Source organism: Archocentrus centrarchus, chromosome 23, assembly GCF_007364275.1.
Source record: "Archocentrus centrarchus isolate MPI-CPG fArcCen1 chromosome 23, fArcCen1, whole genome shotgun sequence".
Taxonomy (NCBI): domain Eukaryota; kingdom Metazoa; phylum Chordata; class Actinopteri; order Cichliformes; family Cichlidae; genus Archocentrus; species Archocentrus centrarchus.
Window position 1 is genome coordinate 13,444,711 of NC_044368.1, and position 16,486 is coordinate 13,461,196.

The following is a 16,486-nucleotide window of genomic DNA, read 5'->3' on the forward strand; positions in this document are numbered from 1 at the left end:
GAAGGAGCCTCAAATCTTTGTTGTTTGTTCTCATGAAATCAGCTTGTTAATAAATAAATGTCCTTTTAAAAATTCGAAGGTTGTGTTTCTTCCTTACTCAAACGTGGTCCAGAGTCTGCCCAAGAAGCAGGCTGCTTAAAACCTCCAAACTAAAAATCAAAGTAGTTTTTTCTTTGGCTCCAGTTGTCCATTAATGTCTCCATTCTCTTCACTCAGCTCATGCACATCTTTGGTGCACTTGATTCTCAGCAGGACATTGGACAGCACGTCCTGATAGAGACTCAGGCAGACCCACCCGGGCAGGTAGAGGAGGGTGATAAGTCCCATGAAGTTGTGAGGATAGTGGGAATAATCCCAGGAGCAGGCGTTAAACTGCCTCAGAACCAGACCCCACGAGAACTCCCACGTGTAGACGAAGCAGATGTAGATGGGGAGCCGCCGCCACGTCCCCCAGCCTCTGCTGAAGTGCAGATAAAGGTAGAGTCTTTCCACCACGAAGCTGCAGCTCCCGTACATCAGGAAAGACCACAGGGACGTGTGACCGCTGAGGGTCCTGTCAGACTTCTCCACCAGGTTGAACAGAGAGGTGAAAAGAACCTCGTCCAGAAAGCCGTGCATCCCGAAGAATAAGAAGCGCGCAAAGCCGGGGAGACCGTGAAGAGGTCTCCAGCTGCCCTCGAGTTTTCTCTGGAGGTCGGAGGAGAAGGAGGTGTGATACTGTAAATGTGATAGTCCTCTGTGAAACACCTGAGAGAAGTAGAGAGCCAGGATGTAGTGTACTACCAGCTGCGTCCCAGAAACTACCCTCACCTGCTCGGCCAAAGTGTTAATGTTCCCGATCAGAATCTGCAGCCCGATGTAGATGGATGGGTAGAAAACGAGATGAAACACCACAGCCCGGCCTCGGAAGCACCTCTTCTGTGAGTAGATCTTTTCCAGCGCAAAGTGGGTCAGTGAATGCATGATGTAAAGATACGGAGAGGAAAAGCCCACCAGTTTAGGGTCCCGATAGTTTAAAACCCCCTGCAAGGATGACAGCAGGACATCCAGAGTCACGCCGTGCATCCCGTAGAAGTAAAGCCGCATCCATCGCGGCAACCCCCGCGACGACTCCGTCGCGTCCCCGGTTTCTAAGCACGGTTCTTGCTGGCGGAGCTTTCGTGCCGGTTTCAGGCCACCGTACCGCTCTCCCGAACAGATGCGAGGACCGTCTCGCCACCGACCGGCCATGATCACTCTGTGTGGTGCAATTCAGCTGTCCGCTTCCTGTACATTTTCTTTTCTGTTCTGCTGCAGCCACGTAGTGAGCGAGCTGCGACTAAAAGCATCTCCCGCAACTGTAGAGTCAGTGCTGCGTTCAGGTGCTCCAGGGAAAAGCCTGTTTTCTGAAGTTTTCCAGCGAACCAGTAAATGTTCTGTTTACATTTAGTTTTTCTCATCAAAACGCCCTAATTTGTTTAGTGCATTCCTTTCCTGATACGATATTTACAAAGCGAAGTTTAAAATTTGCATTGTTTATACATGTTAACTACCTATCAGTCTTCTCCCTTCCTTTGTGTGCATGGCGACATTTTTCTGCATGGTACATCATTAACTGTTGAGCTACAGTTAATGAAACCGGGATATGTTTTATTTTTTATTAAATTGTTTTTTAGGTGTACAATCACTTACCTAACAGATATTTTGACAAGCATGTGGTATTTGGTATGATCACCTTTATTTTTCAACACAGCCTGAACTCTGAGGCATTTCTTTAAGTAGTCTTAAAGAAATACCAGTCTTTGGATGCTGGTTGCGTTTTGCTCTGTTCTCAGTCAAGATGATCCCAGACTGCTTCAATAATGCTAAGATCCAGACTCTGGGGAGGTCAATCCATGACAGATGGTGTTCCATTGTCTCTGTGTGTGTGTGTGTGTGTGTGTGTTGTTACCAATCAGATGCTTTCCTGATGTATTACATGGTGGATCAAAATCTGATGGTACTTTTCTGTGTTCATAATTGCATCAAGTTTACAAGCTCTCCAACACCACTGTCTGAAATGCAGCCTCAGCGGTGACAGAGCCTCCACTGTGTTTTACAGATGGCTGTAGATGCTCACTATAGTGCCTCTCTCCTGACCTCCTCTGTATGGATGAAGAACTGAACCAAACACTTCACATTTGGATTCATCACTCCATCAGACCTGCTGCCACTGATTTTCAGTCCAGTTCTTGTATAATGTGCCATACTTGAGTCCTTCCTTCCTGTTTCCCTTCCTTCCTTCCCCTTCTTGGCAGCCATCCTTCCACTGAGACCATTTTTGATGAGGCTTCACTGAACAATAGATGGATCAACTGAAGGGTCAGATCTCTCAGGTCCTGTGTCAGGTCTTTGCTGGAGGAAGGACTTTCAATACTGTTTGTCTTGAGCACATGAATTTCAGGTACTGTTCATCTGCTGTAGATAGTTGTTTAAGGCCTGCAACTTTTTTGTTCCTTAACTGTCCAGTTTCATCAATTTTTTAAGGTCACACTTCACACCATGCTGAGATATGCTAACTTTGCAGCACTTTGTTGGTGCAAAAATCCAATTTTATGCCTGTCAAACTGTATTATCTTTGGTATTTTCATAGATTCTCCTGAAGAAATGGTAACAAATTATGTGTTTTTATAAATGCACTTAGCAACAAAGTTCCTAAAGATACAATTTAAAATCAGTTCTTTAATAAGTTGTCTCCTATATGTAAACACTGGTTCATTGCTTGACTTAGGTGCTTAATAGTTGGATGATTCATAGGTCAGTGTTTAGTGGCTTAACAAACAAACAAAAAACATTCCTCTGAAAATGATCAGACAAGGACTGGACTGAAAATATGTAAAAAAGCAGCCAATGTCCAGAGAAATACTTTCAAAGACCTTCAGAAAGCATATGGAACTATTACTCAAGACCACTTTAAAAAAAATGACAAGAAAGGCTGGTTCCTTGGAAGCAAAATATAAATAAATGAGGGGGCAGCTCAAGACTTTTGCACTGGAATGTATTTTAATAATAACAGGATAAAACCTAAAACCAACTGTATGCAAGCAAAACATTACAAAAAAACAATGTTAATAACCCATAATCGTGCTGATAGAAATGGTAAATGTGATGATCATGACGTTTGATTTAGCCACTGATGCCTGCAAAGTAAAATAGAGCTGATCCTGCAAATCTCCAATAGCAGCTGAACGCAGCACAAGAGAGAAGCTGATGGAGGAGGCGGCATGGCTGCAGACGCGGTTAGTAATTGAGCTCACGTCCCCCTGCGACGTCCTGACGCTGTATAATTACGAGTCATTAATGATAATTACAGCCGATTATTCTGCTGTTATGCTAAGCTAACAAAACTCATTTGTGAAAGGCGTACAGCAAACCAACGCATCGGCTTTCATTAGAATTAATAAATCACCCATCAAATCCACACCTGGGGCTTGAACATTGATAGATAGCCTTCATCATAAATCATGTGTTCAGATTTGATTTGATTTTACATCAGGGTGAGAGAATACATAAAAACAAAACAAAACAAACAAACAAACAAACAAAAACCTATGGATTCAGCATGCAGACTAGTGATGATGGTTCTCTCTGCTGCCTTTTATGGTTTTCTTCACTATTTCATTACTGCTGCACTTTAATAGATAAAAAGTAGGTTTAAAAACAGCTCTCTCAGTGGTTTAAACGAATAGATTACTGCTAATAATCATCCACTATTCTAGCATCATTATACTCATAACACTCCAAACATAATAGTGACCATGATTACAATGATTTGGTCCTAACTTGTAACTCAAAAGCCGCTGAATTCCGAATGAGCTGCAGTTTATCTTTTTATGTTACGATTTCTTTGTGGAAATGTGCAAAATATGTGGCAAACAGTAGACACAAGTATGAATTTGCACACGTTTCAGTAGACACTGTGCTGAAATGCTCTCTCTCTCTCTCTCTCTCTCTCTCACACACACACACACACACACACACACACACACACACACACACACACACACACACACACACACACACACACACACACACACACACACACACACAGAGCGAGCAAGCGAGAGAAAAGGATCTTCAGGTTTTAAACTTTTAAATCAGGAACTGAAACTCTTGATATTAAGAATCGCATTTGAACTGCTGTCCCGGGCCTAGTTAGGCTGCACTAATCTAACATGTCTTTGATTGCAGGAGAAAATACAGATTTGAAAGCAGCACCCTCTTTATGAGTGGCAGTCCTCAACACTATCCTCTAAGCAGATAACAGCAGAGGCTTGTGTAAAATGTGTGCTAGACCACTTTAAACCTTAATCCCCTGCGCAGCCCTTAGTAATATAGATTAGGTGGTATTGTGGTCATATAAAGAAAAGATTCAGCTCAGTACGCTTCAGTATGCTTGGATGACCACAGAGAGGCACTGCTGAGCGTGTGACTGCAGTAAAGGGAACTGAGTGCGTTTTCATCACAGGCTTTGAAGTGAGTGTGGGTGACACAGTGCGGTAGTTGTTGATGCAACCACAAAAAAGTCTTTGCTGCTCGCTTATCTCTTCTTGAGATGTGCGTTTTTCCTTTGAGCCCTGACTGTTTCTGACTGGGGTGCTTTGCTCAGAGGACGCCTGAGTGTGTGCGTTTGTGTTCCTGCTGAGACTGAATGAATCTGCCTGTGTTTATATTCCACTTATTTCAGCAGTCATGGCTTCTCAGAAAAAAAAACCCAAAAACAAAACAAAAAAAAAAACCCACAAAAATATTCAGCATAAATTGTTTGTGCTGCGTGATTGCTGGGAGTGTCAGCGCGCCTCTGTAGGTTGCACTTTTGGGAGCGAGCTCTCCGTGTGAAGGTGCGTGTCGATGTGTGTGCTTTTGTGTATCTGTTTACGCGTGCCTGTGCGTTTGTATGTGTGGGAATCCAAAACCGCGAGTGTGTATTTGTGCGCACGCACGCAGGAAATCGAGATATCACTGGACTTTTTGGGGGCACAGAGATAACGGTGCTCCTCTGCATGGTTTAGTGATATCTCACTCACCGAATAGTGACAGCAGATTTAGAGGCGAGAAAGCAGCGCACATTTCAAATATCCTGAGTCAAATATACTTATATATTTATATATATATGCCAGCATAAACATAATACCATCTCTCTCACATTACTCTTCATTATCTCTTCTTCCCTCTTATCTTCATGTGCACCTTTATGTGTTTGTGCTTTCTGTGTATCCTTGTCCCTGATGTCTTCTTTACCCTCTTCGTGTCGTTTCTCTTTCCTGTTTGACTTTGAAGATTAGCCTTCTTTTCCAGTTCTACTTTTACTGCCTGCATTTTCCCTCGCTGATTGTTTTCACCTCATGTTGAGCCTTTCCTCCTGTGTTCTGCCCTCACCTGTGTCCTATATAATCCTCATCTGATTGCTAGTTTGTCTGATTTGCATATAACAAATAGTTATTTGAGTTACTGCTGTTTTAGAGCAGTCTGGACATTCTTCTCTGACCTGGATGGATACATTTTTCTTATAAAGGTAGCTTATATAGGGGAGAGCAGTTATGATTTATGAGCTGGCTCATCATCAATTTGCCAAATCTGGTCAAATTTTAATGACCACTAAATTACTGTGATTATTACTTTCCACAATAATTAGTCAACACAACAAAACACACCTTTGAGCGTTTCCCGTATTTTGAACATGGAGACCTGGAATGTAAATGTGCCTGTGTTCAAATCACTTTGGGTCAGATTCTGCTGTTTAAATGTTTTATATAAATAAAACAGACTTGACAGTCAACACAAAACACATTATATTTAGACATTTTTCATAGTTCATGTTTGAGGTTTATTTTTTCAGTTTTAATATATTATTTGAATATAGTCTATAAGTAATCAGTCTGCTGAAGTAACAGCTATGATGACCAATAACACTAATGCTGAAGAACCAACACGAGTCATGAGTGAAACATTACTTTCACCTCTATATGAGCTACCTAGATATTCTTGACCTCTCTGAAAGGACTGTGACAGTGGGCTAAATCTCTGTGCTGGGGATCTGCGTCAACATGCATCACTGTTTGGAGCTGTAAAGTTGTTCCGCTTTATCACTTATCAGTGCGGCTGAGTCACGTGGAGGAGGGGGCGGAGCAAAGTGCGTCTGCATGAGAGGAGCGGTGTTGGCACAGACATGTTTCCGATGAACAGGAGGAACGTACTGAAATTAAATGAGACAAACTAAAGCATTGATCCTATCATACTAATATTGATCCGATACCGATACCAGCGTTGTATCGATACTATCGATATTTGGATCGATCTGCACACCAATACCAACAACCGTGACACACTCAAAGCGTCACTTATATCACCTTTCTTCCCCAGTTTGATGCTCAGCTTGAACTTCAGCAGGTTGTCCTGACCACATCTACATACCTAAATGCATTGAGTTGATACCAAGTGATTGGCTGGTTGCCTGTTTACACAAATGAGCAATAGTCAGCGTCTGTGGTTATAGGCAGTGTTCTACTTTTTCAAATGGACACGTTTGCATTAATCTGTGCTTTGATTTTTGAAGCTACATTCAACAAACTAGGTAGATGCAACAACAAACTGCTGTATAAAGCTAAAGACTGTGCAATAAAACATAAAACAATGACTCAAAATGCTACCCGATTTACACTAGGTATTAACAATTGTTGTCTTTTGACAGTTTAATAATGTTTTTATGAAATCATGTTTGTTTTTGTATGCAGTATATTACAAAATTGTGCACCATTCTTTAATTATCAAAGTTTATGTAAACCAAAGGCAACTGTATCATACATCTCAGTCAGACAGATCCTGGTAAGATTAATCAAACTAAAAATAATTCATATTATTTCTGGATTTTGAATATTATTCTGTGCAGTGAAGCTTCACTCCGACCTGATCTGAGTCAACAAGAGATAGAGAATGTCAGTGCTGCCTCCTATATTAGATTTCTTTGTACTCCTCCACACTTTCACTCATATTTTAGAGTTTAATTTCATTTATCAGAGCACACAGAGAAGCAAATATTTGTTTTATCATGAGAAGAAATGAAAAAAAAGTGGATGAAAGTTCATTTATAATCCAGATAAAAAATGTTTTTTTGTGGGGCTGTAAATTATCTCACGGTGTTGCAAAATTATTTTGAGTAATCCTCATTTATTATTGCTCCAACACATTTGATGTTGCACAATGCCTTGGTTATTATAATCATGCACATAAAGTATTCAGCGTGGTACTTCACTGAAGAGACCTCAAACAATAAAGCTGGCTTCTTTCCCCTGTGAGCAGTTGTCACTTAAAATCAGTCCAGCAAAACAAATTCCCACAGATTTATGAGACTTAAAAGAAGCGAGGGAAGTGCCTTTGATCTGGATGCTTCAGGCTACCGTTATTACACTTTCGTACAAGTTCCCTTTGTGTCCTTCAGTGAAACATCTGTGTGCCTTATGTCCAGAGTCTGCAGACCTTGAGCTTTTTGTCTGTCAGTCTGTTTGCTTTTGTAAATGTGATGCATTTTAATGGTCTTTTAGGGGAATCCTAGTGAGTATTAGAGAAAAAGAGACCATGGAAATGCTCCATCTTAAGTGCAAAACGCATTCTCAGTCTCTTGATGGCACCTCAGATCCTCCACCCTAATGCTGTTTTTCATCACACTTTAGCACACACCTTACCTTTCACTAATGTTCAGAGATTTCCAACATTTAATGATATACAATATTATATTATTATTACTAATATATATACAGTTATATCGGTCATCCCTCCTTTTGTTAAAAATCAAAACAATTCCTCTTTGTGCCGCTTCAAAATGTTGTTATTTGGGACTAAACACTAGATGGCAGCAGTGTGACACACACTCCCACTGGCTTGGGTGGGCCCCATGACACCAAAATGCTGCCCCCCCCCCCCCCCCCCCCCCCTCTTTTTAATCCAAAAACTGTGATGATGAAGCTTTTGCACCAAGTGAGTGTGTACGGATAAAATAATGGCCAAACTCTCACTGCATTGTGCTGACTGAATATTTTCTGCTCCTCATCACACAGTACGCCTCTCCATTTGAAGCCCACCATCTGAATACATTCATTCATTTGCAGGACATTTGCAGACCATGCACTTCAGATGACGAAGGTGCTTGTAAATGCACAAAACGGATGCATCAGGTGCTCGAGAGCCTCTCCCCAGCTGGACAAAAAAAAAAAAAACATTTTTCTTGTCCCGTTAAGCTCGTTACAGGTTGTGAATGGCTGTAAGATGAAACTGCGCCATGTCTGATGGATGTGACGCTTGACCCCCTCCCTCCGTCCCACAGGAAATGAATGTGAATCTGCAGTCATGCACTTAAAATGAGAACCTTTGAAAATGTAATTTCAGAACCCATTTCCTCCAATTTGAGCTGTTATTGAATGGACTGCTGGCCCCTGTGCTCTCGTATTGTCTCATGGTCAGTTTGGGTAGTGTGATGTGTTTGTGCACCTAGCCTGCATGTGTGTGTGTGTGTGTGTGCATATAGGTCATTTTCTACAGTTTCTTGTTTGCTTTCATTTTATGCATTTCTGATCTCTTTTCAAAGCAGGTCTGTGCCTGTTGCTTAAATGTGGAATTCTGCATGAGTGCATGTGAATTAGCAGCGCTCCTTACTGAGTCGGGAGAGGGGAAAGGCGGGGATAAAGATCAGTCTAACTGATAGGAGGTTTGCACTGTTCCCCGGAGTAGGGGCAGCTCTTGTTTGCAGCTTCTTCCTCATTTGAAATTCTGTGCAACCCCGAGACCCTCCAGGGCTCACCCGGTCACACAGCAACATAACAACCTGACTCACCCTGTGTCACCTTGCTTTATACGTCTCTGCACTCCCCGCCTCTGCCTCTCCTCTCCTCTCTGCTTTTGATATTCTAATTCATTTTTGTCTGAATCACACTCACCCAACTGGTATTCGCTGATTGCTTCTCCTCCGCTGCAATTTTATGAATCACATCTTCTCCAAGGATGATGGGCAATATTTTTAAATATTCATTTAATACTAGCTGCATAATTCTATTGTTGGAGACTTTCTACTTTCCTCACCCTTCTCCTCCCAGCTTCCTTATTTTTGACTTACTATCTCCTGTCTCTCCTGGGTAACTCCCAGTAGATTTACTAGTATAATTAATCTGTGCTTTTCCTAACCATCATCACCCATCTCATTTTCCTGCCCATCCTCTCCTCCTCTTTCTCCTCCCCCCTGCAGTAACCTTAGTGACCCCCCCCCCCCCTTTACGCTTGTCATAAATAACCTTCCCACCACCTCCTCCTCCTCCCCTTTACACCCTCAACTTCATCCTAACCTTCGTTTCTCTTTTTGTTACTTCTACATAGCTTGTATTTAGTATTGCTCTTTTAATCTTTCAGACTGACAGTGGCAGGGCTTGTTACCTCCTCTCCTCATCCTCCTCTTCAGCATTTTTCTTCCCTTACTGTCATATTCCAGTTAGCTGAGTCCGGGGGGATTTCTGTTGGGCAGCCTCACACAAAAGCTTAGTATGCAGTCACACTGAGATGGCAAATATGTTGAACATTACACGTATTAAACATCAAGATACAGATTCCTGTATGTCCACATCTGCAGCACACATTTTATCACTCATAAGTCAGTTTTAGGCTGCTTACCCACCAATTCATTAGTTACACTTCGCTGACACTGGTTTGGATCTCCCTGTGGCTTCAGAACTGCTTTAATTCTTTATGACATAAAGATAAAGATAAATGTCAACAAGGCGCTGGAAACATTCCTCAGAGTTTTTGGTCCATATTGACACAATCACATCGCACTTGATGCGAATTTTTTGGCTGCACATCCATGACGCAAATCTTTTCGATCCACCGCATCCCAAAGGCGCTCTATTGAGTTGAGATCTGTTGAGCTTTTGAAAGCGATTTAGAAAACTCAGAGTGTGTTTTTTCTTTATGTTTACAACTTCCTGTGTTAACTACTGCAGCTTTCTAACACATACAAAGTGTGGTCAAAAAGTTCTGGGTCTAAAAATACTGTCACTGTGAGCAAGCTGATATTAGCATTTAGCTTTAGAGCTCCTGTGGTAATATACTGCGTTGAATGCTGAATTCACAGCACATGATTTTAAAGCGATGAGCCCACATCTGTCTCTTTGTGTTGGCCCTGTTCTTTGTAGGGTGTCCCCACCACTCAATCTGTGATAGCTGGGATAAGCTCCAGCCGTGCACGACCCTGAATTGGATTAAAGAAAACGGATGGATGAAACACAGACACTTTATTTTTTTTTACAGTAAGGATATTTTTTTTTCTTTTTTCCCCAAGCACTGTGGCCTAAGCTTCCCTTTTTTGTCAACCCAGCTGCTGCTTTTTTAAGTTTTCTTCTTTTTTTGGGTGACATTTCAAAAGTCCAATCAAAACTTGCTTGGCACTCAGTAACATTTTCAACCCTGAGTGCTGTGCTTTGAAATCAATAAACATGTTATGGCCCATGTGAAGTGGATTGTTTTTTTTCTCTCCGTCTCTGTATTTCTCTCTTGTGTCTCATGGAGCCGGCGGTTCGGGCCCAGCCGACTCCAATCAGCCATCAGCTCAACAGAGAGAGAGCGTTGCTAATGTCAGTGGACCATTGTTTTTGCCAGCATTTAAGCTGCCTCCTCTTTTCTGTGGAAAGGAGCGTGTTTGCTTGTTTGCCTTACTCCTTCTTTTGACCTGTAGGCCTGCAAGTTTTGTGTGTGTGTTTTTTCCTGTGGCCACAGTTATGTAATCTGTTTTAAAATGTTAATAAACCTCTTGCTCCACTGGTGGTTCTGATTACTTTTCTCCTTTTCTTTCTCAAACACTATAGTTGTTTTCCCCCTGATCCCTGTTGAGTCTCATTAAAAAAAAACATATGACCTTTGCCTTAACTTTTACATACTATTCGGATCAAATTTGATCCGTTTTGACATTTGACAGCAGCAAAAATACCCTGAATGTCCTTACATTGGCCTGAAACTTTTCTTAAGTGACCCAAAATACACAAAATTATTTTAAAGTTTTATACTGTTGTACAGGTGTTACAAATGTTTGTAGGAAATTGGGGTGGCTGGTTAGTCAGTGTGGGGAGGTTGTTCTGGGAGAGGAAGGAGAAGAGAGTTAATCTAATATTCAGATTTCCAAGTGATTCTGAGAACATTTTGAGAAAGTGCAGATATTGCAGTCTTTACTAGGTTTTCTGTCTTATGGCTGAGTTATCCTTCCAAGGAGAAGAGGAGACATGGGAGGGTGAGCAGGCAGTGCAGCAGCAGGTAAGAGTTTCAGGGGGGAATGACCAGCCCTGGGAGATATGGAGAGATGAGAGGTGGTGGTGTCCACTCCTGCAGCCGCCAGAGGAGCATTCACTGAAAGGCACAAGGAAACAAACGTTCGGTCACGTAGGAAAAGGATTTCAAATGAGCAACATAACTGAGCAGATAATCTGGTGGAGACTGGAAGGTCGAGCTGGCCCATAAATCATGCAGGTGATGGGGCTTGATAGAAGACAGGTGTTAGACCAGGGAACTCAGAAGATCACTCAGATCAGTCACAGATTATGACACTCACAAGGTTTCCTACCACTGCTTTGAATGCACAGACTAGTTGGCAATAATGAAATCTTGTTCTCTAAGTATTAATTAATTAACACTGAATTAATATAAAGGGTATTATAAAGGGTATTTCTGAGGATTCTTTCATGATACAGAAACAGGGACAGTTATCAACAGTTGCAATGGTAATACATGGCTATATAAGAAATCCCAGCAATTCCAGAATTTTCTTCCCATTTTCACTTTCAGTAAAGTATAATTAAATCATTTTGGTCATTCTGTTTGTGTTTTAGGTAAAACAGGACAAGATCCTATATGATAGAATAGTCTCCCTGCTCTCTGAAACATTACATTGACCGGAACCATACTATGAAGGCAATATGAACCTAGAATATGAACAGTATGTAAGGGTTAAATATGAGAGACAGAACCAGCCACAGTCAAGTTCAATTTAAATGGAAACTGAACTTTGTGCACCTTTCACATAGCAATAGCAACCGCTCATACTTCTCCTCCAAGCTCACTTAAAAATGTAAACATCATCTCTTATTGCTCAAACTCCATTTCACTGTTTGACTTGCTCTCGTGTCAGATAGATAGTAATTTTCTTCCAGCTTATGTGGGATTTCTGGTCCCACGTTGGTGTTGGTTCATGTAGCTCTTTGGCAGTTTTCATTATTTCTAACTTTTGCCTTCACGTCACAAAGAGACTCCTTTTATATTGTGACCTCTGTCTTATTGCTGGCAGGGGCCAAGCTAAAGGCTTGACAACGGCACAAACACAAACAAGAGTAGACTGCATTACCTGTTGTTCCACATATTTTTGACACTGCTATCTTTTCATTCCTACCCGCTCTTTACATGTCTGTCAACTCACTTTAATGATTACAAGTCTTTTCATCCTCACGTTGACCTTCTTTCATCCTCATTACTTTGCTTCAGACCTCCTCCCCTCATTCCACCTTCTGAGTACCAAACAGTCTGTTCTCTGCCTTTTATCTGGACCTCTCCACCACTTTCTATGTCTTTCTCTCTTTCTCAGTCTAGACAGCCAAGGCAGCAATGGATGGCATGATTTAATTTTACTTGCTTGGGGAAGGAGCTCAGACTGTTGGTGGGACTACTTCTGTGGTAATTTTCAGGGATGGAACAAAAGAAGGAGGTTAGATAGTAATAGACAGACAGACTCTGTTATGTCCTGCGTATTGTAAGCCTGTGTGAATCCTGTCAATTTTGTTTACCGTCCTCTGTATGCCACAGGGGAGGTCTGGAAAATTGCAGCCATGGGATACTGAGACTCTATGAATGTATGTCATGCTCTGATTGGTTGAGCCTGCCGCCAGCTGAGGCATGCATTAGACCTGCAGTAGAATAGATATGGATCATTGATGAAGCTCCTTTTGTGTCACTCTCTAGGTCTTTGGTATTGCCTTTGTCTGTATCCTCACCCCAGCCTGTTTCTCTGCTGTGTTTACAGACAGCGCTATCCCTGTCTGTGTTCTTATCCACATACAAACAAACAGAGTGAGACAGGCAGAGACTGCGTGATCACATGAGAGAGAATAAATAAAGAAATAAGAGTGCTAGAGAGCAAGAGGGAGCTGAAGATTGAGAGCTATCAGTGGGGGGGTTAGGGTGATGGGTCAGTGCTTGTGTACGGATGTGAGGTGGAAAGCAGAGCGTAGGATGATGTTTATTAGCTGTGGCGCCAAGAGCTAAACAGGAAAACACAGCAGGTGGTTTGTCTGCCAGCCCGTGGATGACCTCTGACCTTTATGACCGAATTGGTATTGTAGTTTTTGAGCTGTTCTTTATGGAACGTCCATGTTCTTCCACTCAGCGATGGAGCTAAGGGGTGGGGATAGGTGGTGGCTAGGGCTGGCCATGGCCACCACAGACTAAAAACTTGCTAATGGTAAAGCCTGATTGGAGGCTATGCACATATTCCATATACTGTATACTTACACATAGCAGTTACCCCTACAAAGGCAAATGTTATGAGTCTGTAGGCCTCGTGATTTGCCCAACAGGGAAAAAAAAATCAAAACAGTTTTTTGTGACTCGCCAACAGACTCGCCATCCCAATAAAAATTGTCTGTCTCCTACCCCCTGTGCTCTAGTTTCAAGTGGATGGTTTTGTCTGTCAGTATGTGTTAAATCAGGGGTTCTCAGAGTGCATCCATCCATCCATTGTCTCCTTATCTGAAGTTGGGTCACAGAGGCAGCAGTTAAGCAGGATAATCCAGGTGTCCTTCCCCTCAACCACACTTTCCAGTTCCTGCTGTTTGATCCCAAGGTGTTCCCAGGCCAGATGAGATATATGATCTCCCCAGCGTGTTCTGGGTTTACCCCTGACGTTTGCTCCCAGTTGCCTGCAAAACCTCCAAAGGGAGGGAGCCAGTAGGCATACTAACCAGATGCCCGAATCACCTCAACCGGATCCTTTTGAAATGCAGAGGCTCTTCTCCAAGATCTCTCCTGGATGTCTGAGCTCTTCGCCCTATCTCTAAGGTTGAGCCCAGCCACCCTGTGGAGGAAACTCATTTGAGCCACTTGTATTTGCAACCTTACTCTTTTCATCATTACCCAGATTTCATGACCACAGATGAGATTTGAAACATAGGTGGACTGCTAAATCGAAAGCTTCCCCTTTCAGCTCAGCTCAGGCTTCAGCACAACAGGCCAGCATAAAACCGGCTGCACCGATCTCCCGGTCCAACTCCTGCTCCACCTTCTCATGACTTGTGAATAAGATCCCAAGATACTTGACCTCCCTTGCTTGAGGCAGTCTTTCTTCCCCAGCCCAGAGCTGGAATACCATTGCAGAGAAATACGGCCTCAGACTTGGAGGTGCTGGCTCTCATCCCAGCTGTTTCACTTTTGGATGCAAGCAGCTCCAGTGCAAGTTGAAGGTCAAATTGATGCAACCAGAAATTCCCAAAGTGGACACCCTCCTAACCTGTGACACCTGTTCATGAAAATTAAAAACAGGATTGGAGACAAAGGGAGTTCTCAGAGATTGAAGTCATTGAAGGAAAGATGCACACAGTAAACACTCATTGCAGAGAAAGGCTTCCTTGGCCTCTTTGTCACATGTAGTGCACACTTTCCTTGTGGCATAAAATGCTGCCAAGGGTCACCGCTGGCCCACTTTGGGAACCCTGGTGCTCACGAAAACTGTAAATTAATTTAGGACCATATTCCACAATGCAAACAATTTAAGATGATTTTGCAATCAAACTAGTGTATAGAAATGGTTCTGCAAAAAACAAAAATAAAATAAAATAAATGTTAGGACAGTAGCTGCTGGATGTAACTACAGTCATTCAGTGTCATCTGCAGCAAGCTCAAAGGCAGACGGAGCAGATCTCTTCTGCAGATGACCTCAACTTTTATTTCTCTGTAGAAGCTGGTGAAAAGAGGAGAAGGAGTTATTTAGTGATAGCATTATTGTTGCATTATTGATTTCTATTTCAGTGCTGCACGTGCTTTACCTTTGAATAAAAAGAGCAGCAAAATGACTATTATTGTGATTTGGTGCTATACATTACAAAAAAAAATGTAACTTCAGTGAATTAACAATATGTAGTTAATTAAATATTACCCTTATCTTAAAAAAAAGATAAGATAAGTTTAGCATACATTAAGGATACCACAGGATACTGATCTGCAACCATAGTCACTCAGTCCAGTGAAAGATAAAGCCATTTTATCATTAAGTATCACTTTTCAAGAGAAAGCTTCCTCTATTCTTGCTGGGTATAGCCTATTCTTAGTGTCTTTGATGAGCATAACAAAAGCTTGGATATGGAAATAAGACACAGTGCTCAACACTATAATGTCAAAATGACTCTGAATCCCAAAATAAAGTCACTAATCTTAAACGAAGATGGTTGTGAAGTTGCTACTTTGCCGTTGATGGAACAATTCAGTGAGGGGAAAAACAAAAAACAAAACCTTTCCCCCTTAATGAGGTCCCACGGTGGTCTGCCTGCACGGGTTAACAAACCAAAGTCTCCAGTGGGTTTTCTTGAACGTTTCACCCTGAAATCTGAATGCTTTACACTTCATTTGTTCAGCAGGAGCACCTATGAAGTGGGTTAGAAAGAGGTCATATTCCTACAGATGTGTATACCTTAATATACTAGTTATTTATTATAATTAGCATATTGTATATTCATATATTGATATTTTAGGGCCAAAATCTTTTCATTTACTTTCACATAAATAAATCTGTAAACCAGGATAATCTATAGTATTTTTCTGTTGGCTTCTCATTCATTTAAATTGACCTCTTGTCTGATTAAAAGCAATGAGCAGCTGCAGGCGAGACTCAAACAGCGTCTCATTGTATGAACATTATTCACAAACGACCAATCTTTTTCATGTGAATCGCTGGGGCCAATCATTACTTCTGTTATAACAAAATGATTGTCATTAAAATGATTGCTTCAAAGTGAATGTAAATCATAATGTGTTTCCTTACAGGTGATTTCCTGAAGGAGTCTGCCACGTTATAGATAATCAGCGTGACATGTTTTGAACGTTCCTTCCCCAAGGAGCTAATGTTTATGCCATGTATCTGCCTCTGAGAACCACACTCATTTCCTCATCTGTCTTTCTTTCCATCTGCCTCCAGTCACCCTTCTTTCTTCTCTCAAACACCAACAGCTCCTCCATCTTTCCCCCATCCTGCTGTGTCTAGTTTTCTCTTCATTCCCCTTATCGCTCTCTCTCTCTCTCTCTCCTGCTCCTCAGGGTCAGCTGTGAAATCCAGCTTCTTTGTTACTGTTCCCTGCAGAGCTGCTGAATGAGGATACATATTCTGCATGGCTGTATTTGCGTACAATTTGTATGGATGTCATCAATTTTTATAATGTTGCTTTATGGCCATTTTTATTAG

The 16,486-nt window shown here is 41.8% G+C and overlaps 1 protein-coding gene across 1 annotated transcript; it reads right to left on the reverse strand.

Annotated features, from left to right (window-relative positions):
- Window positions 1-1,245, reverse strand: tmem229a (transmembrane protein 229A). Its single transcript, XM_030720651.1, has one exon. The coding sequence runs from the start codon at window positions 1,228-1,230 to the stop codon at window positions 157-159; it is 1,074 nt and encodes a 357-aa protein (XP_030576511.1). The 5' UTR covers window positions 1,231-1,245; the 3' UTR covers window positions 1-156.
- Between the last annotated feature and the right edge of the window lie 15,241 nt (window positions 1,246-16,486).